This window comes from Populus alba, chromosome 1 (assembly GCF_005239225.2).
Source record: "Populus alba chromosome 1, ASM523922v2, whole genome shotgun sequence".
Lineage (NCBI taxonomy): Eukaryota > Viridiplantae > Streptophyta > Magnoliopsida > Malpighiales > Salicaceae > Populus > Populus alba.
In genome coordinates, this window is record NC_133284.1 from 26,713,345 (window position 1) to 26,724,588 (window position 11,244).

At 32.3% G+C, this 11,244-nt stretch overlaps 1 protein-coding gene across 1 annotated transcript; it reads left to right on the top strand.

Moving 5' to 3' along the window:
* Positions 1-5,525: 5,525 nt before the first annotated feature.
* LOC118045339 (uncharacterized) lies at positions 5,526-10,678 on the top strand. The gene is made up of 2 exons (XM_035053936.2): positions 5,526-5,698; positions 8,549-10,678. The coding sequence occupies exon 2, from the start codon at positions 8,578-8,580 to the stop codon at positions 10,537-10,539; it is 1,962 nt and encodes a 653-aa protein (XP_034909827.1). The 5' UTR covers positions 5,526-5,698; positions 8,549-8,577; the 3' UTR covers positions 10,540-10,678.
* Positions 10,679-11,244: the final 566 nt, after the last annotated feature.

The following is an 11,244-nucleotide window of genomic DNA, read 5'->3' on the forward strand; positions in this document are numbered from 1 at the left end:
AAAGAAGCAACTTATATTGTTAAACCAGCTATTACATTCAACCGCATTCCACTATAAGTTAAATTATTAAAAAAAAAAAAAAAACCTTAAAAAAAGTGTTCAAGAATATAGAAATTTTTTTAACAATATTATTAAATCTAATTAAGTGGTTTGATTTTTCAAACATGCGAATTCAACTCCTTACCTAGCTTGATTTTTTTTAAATCGTGTAAGAACTTACCTAAAATGAATCGTTTAATTTAATGAGTCCAGATAACTTGAATGATCAATAAAAACATAGTATATATCTTTTAAAAAATATATATTTAAGATAATAATTTTTTTTAATATTAAGACAATCTCAAATTAGATCGACTTTGGTCATCCCGCAACCTGGATCATAGATTTTAATGGGTTTAATAACTTTGTTGTTTTTAATAATTATTTTTATCCCGCAACTTATATTGTTAAACCAGCTATTACATTCAACCGCATTCCACTATAAGTTAAATTATTAAAAAAAAAAAAACCTTAAAAAAAGTGTTCAAGAATATAGAAATTTTTTTAACAATATTATTAAATCTAATTAAGTGGTTTGATTTTTCAAACATGCGAATTCAACTCCTTACCTAGCTTGATTTTTTTATTAAATCGTGTAAGAACTTACCTAAAATGAATCGTTTAATTTAATGAGTCCAGATAACTTGAATGATCAATAAAAACATAGTATATATCTTTTAAAAAATATATATTTAAGATAATAATTTTTTTTAATATTAAGACAATCTCAAATTAGATCGACTTTGGTCATCCCGCAACCTGGATCATAGATTTCAATGGGTTTAATAACTTTGTTGTTTTTGTAAATTATTTTTATTTAATTTTGTGATAAAATTAGATGCTTGCAAAATTGAGTATCAACCCTAAAAAATATATTTTATTTGATATTGTGATAACCTTATAAAAAGTTAAAAAAAAAACCATGAATTCCATTTCTCAATTCAATATTGAAGAAGAGTGAAATAAAAAAAATTAGAAAAATTAAGGGATTAAAAAAAAAGAGAGACATATCAGGTTTAATGGGTAAATCCGTTAAACCTATGAATCGGGTAACCAGATCAACACCTCAAACCCACAAACCGGGTAATGGACTTCATTGGAATTAATTACTTTTATTTTTCTAAATTATTGTTTATTTAACTATATGATAACAAAAATAGACAATAATAAAATCGAGCGTTAAACCAATATTGAGACTTTTTTTTAAGACTATGATAACCTTATAGAAAGTAAAATAGAACAATTTATAAAAACTCAAATCTCAATCAATCCAATATCAAATGATTAATTAAAAAAAATAAATTAAAAAGAAAGTTATATTTGTCAAACCAATCAACAAGCTCATGGAATTTCTAAACTTAAAGAACATGTTTCTTTTTCAAAACTATTTTTTAACTATATGATAATAATAAAAAAAAATGGATAATCACAAAATCGAGTTCAATTAGAAAAAATTAAAATAAAAGTACATCGCTAAACCCGCGAACTAGGGAACTAGGGTTACCATGCTAAACTCGCAAACTGAATCATTGACTCCACAAAGTTTAATAACCTAGTTTTTTTTTAATCGTTTTTTGTTTAGCTAAACTTTTGAAAAAAATTGATAATACCACAACGTTAAGATTTTTTTTATGATATCAACCTGATGTCAAAATATATTTTTGATACCGCGATAACCATATAAAAAACAAATTAAAATAAATTATCAGTTGTAAATCTCCATAAACACATCATATAAAGACTAAATTAAAAAAAATAATAGTAACTAAAGGAAAAGAAAAGGGTTAAAATGCACACACACAAAAATCACAATATTGTGGATTATTATTGTAATCTACAATGCTAATGGATGTGGGGAAACAATATTTTCCCTACACCTTTAGCTTTATACTTAATATTAACCTAATACCGATATATTTTTTTGATACTATAATAATCATATATAAAAAAATTAAAATAAATTCTCAATTCTAACTCTTCATAAACACATCAAATAAGAACTAAATTAAAAAATAATCAATAACTAAATGGAAAAAAAAGTCCTAATGCAAGAAAAAAAAACCACATAACATAATATATTATTATTATAATACACAGTGCTGAAAAAAAAATATTTTTTCCACACTTTTTAACTTTATACTAGTATATTGGCCCACACTTAGCGGCGAGTCGATATTAATTTTTTTTTTAATATAAAAAATATTAAGTTTATAAAGAATATTTTAAGCACTTTGAATCTAACAGTCATGAAAGATCCAAGAGTCCACCCAGCCGAATTGGGCTTGGTAGCCATATTAGACCCAATTTTCTTGGGTTTGGCAGTCATGTATAGTTGCTAGACCATGCCTGGATCTGACACCAAATATAATTGTCAAACCCAAGTAGCTAGGGCTTGACATGTTTGTGAGCCCGAGCAAACAACAAATAAACAAAGGATAAAATGATATATTTTAACTATTTAATAGTTTGTGAAAGGTAAAAAAAACTCATAGTAACAAGTTTTATTTTTGTTAACCTTGGGCATAAAATAATATTTTTACTATGCAAATAATCATCAAAAGACTATCATATCCCCAATGAAACGTTTAATACCAATGAGTCTATAAAAAATACTGGAATACACCTACAATCAGGGCTTTAATTTTTTCAACTAATGGGCAAAATGAAAATTTAACTTTATGTAAAAAGATAATATTAGCCCATCCCAAGCCTTTAGAGTTTGGAAAATTCATTGTGCAAGTTTATAATGGACTTTGTCTTAGTCCACAATATACCTACACAGAGTTGCCAACTCCAAAAAGCTGAGGTTTGGCAAGCAAGCTAAACCTGCATCTGGGTTTAGTACCCATGTCAGACTTGCGTCTATGTATGGCACCAAACATTGTTGACAGCCGCTCCTGGGTCTGACACTAAACATGGTTGCTAGACCCATGACTCTTGAGCTTGACATTGTTACTAGATTCAAGGATCTTGGGTCTGACGTGGTAGCAATTAGCAAGGCCCAAGCAAACAACAAATAAATAGAGAATAATTATGCACTTTAATTGTCACGAGAGAAAAAACACAAACAATCGATCACTTGCGGTAATCCAACCATGATATATTTACACGTGCCCCACCATGTGGAAGAAGGCACGTTTGTGCATTTATTTATACGACGGATGACTAGATTTAACTACCGAGTAGCATCTCATGCACCTCTTTAATAGCGCGAGCATTATCCACTTACTGAGACGTGTAGAACACGTGCCAGCAGCTTTTCGATTAAAAAAAAAATACAATGTGAACATATGAAAACACCTCCCATAGTTTTTTTAATTATACAACATACCCATATAAATTTTAGTATTATAATTCATAATAATCTGTATATAGAATTATAGTAAAATCTCCATCTCATTTGGCTTTTTTTTTGTTTTTTTTTATATATATATATAATATTTAATAAGAGTACTTAAGATTCTAACTTATCCGTGTCTATTTATATCTAGGATGATCACTTAAGGACATATACCAACTTTTTGCCTCATAATCTAGCCTATTACAAGCTAACATGGAAAGAGGAGGGGTAGTTGAGAAAAGGCTAGCAGATGTCATTCTCTCACATAAAAAGTACACCTACTTTATTTTTTGAAAAAAGTAAGACTTTTCTACGAACAGATCTTAACATGTCAGTGTTTTGTGTTTTTTATTTTTTATTTTTAAAAGTTATGGTTTTTGACTTTGGTAATCACTTCTTGAAATCTATAAATTGGCTTCCGAAAATTACTATATAACTATAAAATCATGTGCCAAAGAAACTGTGATATTAGATGCTCACCTGCTTGGTTGGTGTATGATTGTGTTTGTGTTTTAATATATTTTTTATTTAAAAATATATTCTTTTTATTTTTTAAAATTATTTTTTAATATCAGCATAGTAAAATGATTTGAAAACACTAAAAATTATTAATTTAAAGTAAAAAATTAAAAAATATTTTTCAAATATAAAAACAAGAAACAAGCAGCCCCACATTGTTGAAGACTTGGCCAAATTTACATTGGCTAAGACTTGGCCAAATTCTTTTTAAAAACATTTCAAGTCAAAGGTTTTTGTGTAATCAACACAACTCATGGCTCCATCCAAATTTTAAATTATAGTTCTGAAAAGTTAATAGTAGTTATAAGAATAAATTTAAAACACATTGTTTTAATATTTTTAATAATAATTAAAAAAATTGCTTTGATTTTTCTTAAAAATTAAAACAAATTTCTATATTACTAGTTGATTTAGTGGGTTTGACCAAGTCAATTTTATATGTATAATTTGGAAGGATCCATGATTATTAATAAAATAAATTTATAATTTTTGCAAAATAAATTTTGATTTAGATGAATTTAGATATATATATATATATATATATTTTTTTTTTTTTAAATTAACATCCAGCAGGACCGGTTATATTTTTTTTTTCACCTTTAATCTTCTTATCTTGCATTATTGTTTATATTGCCTTGGGGAGATTACGTGCAGTGCACTAAAATTATTTGAAGATTTGATGCAAAAACAAAGAGTATTTTCAGGAAAAAAAAAAAACACTAAATCAAAGAAACTCAGCAACACATTAAGAAAAAAAAAACACGGAAGGACTAATTTATTAAAAAATTTAAGAACATTGAAATTGATGTATTACTTTCTCAAACAACAGGATCGGATTAGTTCATTTTGTTAAACTATAAGCACTACGTTGTAATTTACTCTAATAAACCCAAAATTGCTTGAGAAAAGTATAGTTGTAAGAACTGATTTGAGGATTTGCCTGTGATAAGGTTTGGATTACGGGTCAAAAAATTAAAATTATTATTTTTAAAAAAAGATAAAATAATATTAATTTGATTATTTTTTAAAAAAATTAACAAGTTAAGAATTGAGTTTTGACTAAATCAATTTCAAGTTGATTAAGATAACATGTTAACTTGAGTTTTCAACTAAATCAATTATGCTTTTTTTTTTTTTAATAGCTTGGGTCCTAGGTCAGCTAAGTCCCAGGTTGATCCTCCGAGTTGGTTCAGTTTTATAATTGTGGACAAAAATTTAATTTATATGTTAAAATCTCAACTCCATCCTTGCAACAATTTGGAAAATTTCAAATTTAGAGATTAAAACTCAAATTTTATTTATTGATTTGAGTTTAGAAATACTTGTTGGTATTGGAAAGTTATCAAGGAGGTTAAAAAGGATTGTTTTGTTGAGAATTTAGTGGTTTCAATGAAGTTCCATCCTGGAATAGTGATGCAGAGAGGTCTCAATCCAAACATTCCATAGTTCATGTATTACATTCAAGAAAACAAAAATTACTGGGGGTGTCAATGAAAATAGTATAACTTGGAGGACCAAAAAATAAAACAAATACAATAGTCGTAAAAAAAAAAAAACAGAAGCCGACAACGCTAGGGGCCACATCCATCCATTACAATATATAGCAAAAAAAAGCAGTTCCATTTTTTAATTTTATTTTTCTCAAAAACCAATAAGAACAAAAATCAAAATCCCTCTTTTCTCCCCCCCCTCTCTCTCTCCAAAAACCCTAATTCTATCGATTCGGTTTCACCCTCGATCAATCCTAATCTCCGCCGTCCGATCTATCACACCGCCATATCTCTCACTCTCTCTCCTCAGGTCTGCCTCCCTCACTCCCTCCTCCTCCTCTTTCTCTCTCTAAGTTCTTGCACTCGATTTTGATTTTGATTATAATTAATTGACGGAACATCAATCGAATTAGGGATTTGAATTCGATTTTCTTGCTCTGTTTAAGACTTAGAATCTCGATGTTTTGGAAACTTTTTAATGGATCTATCAATTTTGACTATTATCAATTGACCGATAATTCTGTCATCTGTGATCGTAACCAGTGGAGTAATGTTGTTTCTAAGTTATTAAAGGATTGAAAATTCCGGTGCCGTAAAATTTACAGTCGAAGGAGAAGGAAATTGATACTTCGTTTGTTGTCTTGCGGCAGTTCTTGTTTTTTTTTTTTTTGTTTCGAAGGAGAGATCATTTTTTAGTGTCTCCAGGGCTTGGTTTGCTTACGATGAGATGGAAAATTAGGTTTCTCTTTTTAAAGTAAGGGTGCGTTAAAGACTCAAAAGTAATTTTCGTTTAGAAATATAATAAAATAAATTTTTTTATTTTTTTAAATTTTTTTATATCATTCTATTAAAAAATATGAAAATATATGTATAAAAACTAATTTATAACAAAAAAAAAATTCAAAATTTGGGAACGTGGTTTTCACTGCGATCCCAAACAGACTTTAATTCTTGAGAATTGAGACCGATTAGGGGGTGAATTCATTGCAAGTTTTGGGTAGTTTTATCTGCGGGTCATTTTATTATTTTTGATTATGTTGTTATAGTGGTGTTATATCCTAGTTGTAAAGCACTGGAGTTGATTGTTTGCTTGTTAGCCCTTTTGGAGAGAATTTTACCAGAAATGTATGAACAATTAATTCAGATAAAAAGTAATCATACAGTGATACACTATTGTATTTGTGTTGAGCTTTGTTAGACATGTTACATAGGGTAACAGTGATTGTTTGGGTTTAAAAAACATTATTGATTGTCGTAGGAGAAGTTAGGATGCTAATAGACAGTTAGGTTGAGTACTTGAGTTGATGTGGTTCCTCGTGGTTGCTCCTCTCGATTACACTGTGGGATTGCTTGAAAAAATTAAGTTCATAAGGGTGATTAAATCTCAAATTCAACTATGCTTTAATGCTCAACGATTCTTTTTGGTGATAGAGAAACAGAAATGACACAATCCTGTCTATGGGTGTGTTTTTCTAAACTTCATTTGGAAATGTGGATCACTTCATTGAGATTCTGGAAGGCCAGTGACTTTTGAATGCAGTCTTAATGGGTGATGGTGTGAAGATTGGAATAACATTGTTACTTAAGCAGTTGTTGGAATTGAATTTTGTGTTTGTTTCTTTCACTGCTAATGTAGTAATGTACCTGCAAGCTTATCTAGCATCTATAAAAATAAACCTAGACAATTTATTCTCTTCAAAGGATCTATCGGGTTTGCTTGGCTGAATGATGCTGTTTTTGAACTATTATTTTTTACTTTTAAGGTCCTAATGGTACTGAGTATTTATGCTCTGGAAGAAGAGGCCTCGTTTGTGGAGATTGTTCACTGCCTCGCTTGTGCTAAGGACAACCCTAGCTCTTTTGACGACTCTTTAACATTTGAAATGACATCATTGGATGATATTTGGACCTTTCAAGTGATTCTCAACTGTTGGCATCACAATAAATTTTGAAACCATGCTATAGCCAAATGAGGACACAATAGAGCTGAAGGATTGGAACAACAGTTAAAGGCACACAAGAGTTGGCAATTTAGCTGTTCAAATGCTTCCAGAGTAGTTTTTCTTGCAATAAAGGAGGTGTGTTGGAACAAAATTATAGGATTTTAGTTGTTGACAGAATTACCTGATCAAGTACGGTTTGTTAAGCAATGTGCTCCTTAGAGGGTAGGCAAGGATATGGCAATATTGGGGTTCCCTGGTCAAGGCAGTATTGGGGTTCCCTGGTTAATAATTGCATCCTTATGATTTCCGGATCGTCCATTTTAGAAGCCAGAAGCTTTCTCAACTAAATCAGTTTCAACAGTTTTAAGTTAATGACTAGGGTGAAGAATTTTTTGATGCTTTGTTAAATAGGAGAGAGCTATGAATCGTGGGGAATCTTGTGATTCAGTAGTAATGCTTAACTTTATTACCACAGTATTTTGTAATTTCCTAGATTGTTCTGAGGATGACATGTATGAGTTATCACTAAAATAAATTCTCAAGCTCCACATTCCTGATGTATATAGTCTGCATTTTCCTGTATTCTGATTTGTAACAACTTCTCTGGCAATTTAAAATGAATGATATTATTCGTGGTAGTAAATTTCACATGAAAAGTGAGTGAATGTGTTTTTGCAAAATAAAGAGCAGGGAAAAGATGGTTAGTTATACAGTGGGTACTTTTGGTTTGGTTCTCAGAGAAGCATGCTCATTATGGTCAACATGCCAGAATGTGCATTTATGAGTTGGCCAAACTAATACTACCTATGTATTTTATACAATATTAGTCCTCAAGGTATCGGTATTTGTAATGAACAGTTTTTTGAACTTCTCATGCTTCATGTATACTGGTGGTTTCTTTTTTCAATTTGAAGATCTGCAACAGGCATCACTAAAACATCATTTAAATGAGATGGTCATTGGTGTTTAGGCCTGTGTTTACTCGTTATGTGTCCATTTCTGCAGATATGAGATTCTGACTCTTTAATAAATAGCATACTATCTGTATCTTATAAGCATAAACTGACTTGTTTTTCTGCTTCCATATAAACTCTTATGAAGATATTGTGGTGGATGTTCACTGGTTGTTATACTGTCTGATTTAATGGTGATCCACCTGACTGAGTGACTTGTCTTTTTCCAAAACTGTATACTAAATGTCTTAATCATTATTGTAGACATCACAGGAACATATTTGCCTTTTGAGATGTCTCCAGCTTCAAAATCAAAGTCAAAGGACAAAAAGGCTGGCAAGGAACCCCAGAAGGCTTCATCAAAGCCTTCGGGACCTGCTAATGCTGGAAGTGGTATCTCAGCTAGTGCATACAATCCACTGTCTGGAACATTTCATACCATTGAAACAGTGCCGACATCCTCTGCTTCACCTCTACACAATAATAGTCGTTTCCGAAACATTGATGAGACAGATGATCATCTTGGAGGCTCGCATGGAGCTGGGGTTGAGTATGATTCTGTTTCGAATAATGGTAGCTGGTCTGGCGAGTCAGAAGATCACAAAGAGAAGACATCTAATCATCCAATCCGGCAAGAAACAACAATACCAGGCACTGAAAATGATAAGCGGGAAAAAATCCGCCAGAAGAATGAGAAAAAGCATCAGCGTCAAAAGGAGAGGCGAGCACATGAGTTGCATGAGCGTTGCACTGGCTATCTTATGTCGAGAAAGCTGGAAGCACTAGCTCAACAGCTTGTTGCAATGGGATTTATGCATGAACGGGCAACAATGGCTCTTATATTGAATGAAGGCAAGTTAGAAGAATCTGTAACATGGTTGTTTGAAGAGGGTGAACATGCAGATAAGCACAGAGATCAAAACCTTGGTGGGGGTACTTTGAAAATTGATATATCAGAAGAGCTTGCTCGGATTGTAGAAATGGAAATCAGATATAAGTGCACAAAGCAGGAGGTTGAAAGAGCTGTAGTTGCCTCTGAAGGTGATCTTGAGAAGGCTGTAGAAAGTTTAAGACAACTGAAGCTAGATCCACCTTCTTCTCCTCAAAAACCTGATGAAAATGGTGATCCTCCAACGTCAAGTAATGATACGCATTCTTTAGCAGGTAGCCAGAATATGGTGAGACCACAACCAAAGCTCAACCCGACTTCCATGATACAGCAGAGAAGAGAGGATAAAGATTTTAACTATACAAAAGCAGCTGTTCTGGTGGCAGGATCTTTGGAATCAGGTAGTAAAAATGTGCAGTCCTTGAAGAGAATACAACCGAAGTCGGAGTGGCCAAGACCTCAGCCAACTCCCACTCCAATTGACAAGAGATGGTCTAGTGTGGGATCAAATCCTTCTGTCTCTCACTCTTTGGCATCTCCTTTGCATGGGCCACCTCCACCTGCCAAGACAGAAACCAGTTATGTTGCTGTTGGAAGTGAATACAAGAGCCTTCAGCCTGGAACTATTAGAGAACCGGTTATTATGATGCAGCGGCCTCAATCTGTAAATTCAAAGCAGGTTCCAACTGCAAGCATAAGCTCATCTCCTCCTGGAACAGCCACTGGTTGGTATCCCACCAATAGTGCTGATATCATGAAGTCAAATGGCTTGATGCCACACATTCCTAGCACAAGAAGCCCCAGCCCAAACAATCCGAGTTCGAATCAGATGCTCCACCAATTTCATTATCAACAACCGCAGTATTTTGTCCCCAGCAGTGGCCCAGGGGATTCTCCTGGAGCCAGCAAAGTAAATGGCTTATGGAGTAGAGCAGGTGCATCGCCATCACTTGCTGCTGCTTCTTCCCTTGGACTTTTCTCTGGTTTGGGCTCAACAGGTTCATCAGGGGCAACCTCTCCAGTTGATTGGAGCACTTCCGGGTCAATGGAGCAGTTAGATTACAGCAGCATAGACTGGAGTTTGAATCGAGGTTTATCTTCCCCAAGGCCCGGTGGATTGTGGTTAGGACCAAGTTTAAATAGCAGTGCTCAAGCGTATGCTTCCACCGGTGCTTCTGGCTTTGGCGCTAGACTGGCAATGAGATCAGCCCCCAGCGGCAATGGCATACCCATTCCGGGATTGCGGGATGGTGGTGTGGCTAATTCAGAAACATCCACCTCCGGTTCCCATGAATGGAGCTCGCCATTTGAAGGGAATGATATCTTTGGCTTGTCAAGACAGTTTGTTTCATCTCCTTCGCTGTAGGGGCGGCAGGGGATGATTTCAATGAATGAATGAATGATAAAGATAAAAAGGAAGAAGAAAAGAGAGACCTCAAAATGTGTTTGAATTTGCTGTTGGTTCCTTTTGTTGATTTTTGGTGAATATCATTCCAGTTTCGAAAGTCCTTTGCCTTTGATCCCCTTTTCCCCTTCCTTTTCGTTGATTTGCTATCCGTCAAGTCATAATTCGATAAAGCCAGAAGTTTGAAAAAAATGATGAAAGGAAATTAAGTTCCATCCACTTGAATTAGCATAAATCAGATGCGCTATTAAATAAAAAAAAAATTCAATTAATTTTTATATATTTAGATTGTTTTAATTTGTTGTTTTAAAAAAAAAAAAAAAATTATTTTAATGTATTTTTGAATGAAAAATGTTTTAAAAATAATTTTTTTTTTTGATGATTTGACATTTTAAGTAAAATAATTTTATTGATTAAAGATCATTGTATAAAAATAATTATTCAAATTTGATTGAATGTGAATTTTTTATACTCATCCAATTAGGTTTTAAATATTTATTAAGTATCCATGAACACAACCTAAGTTTAAAATATGAAGTCAAATACTATAATTTATAACTATTTAATAACTTAATTTATTTGTATACATGTAAGTTTTTCTTCAATGTTATTTATTTATTTGAAAGTCGAGTTAAAGTCAAGTAAACCTAATCTTTTACCTTTAAA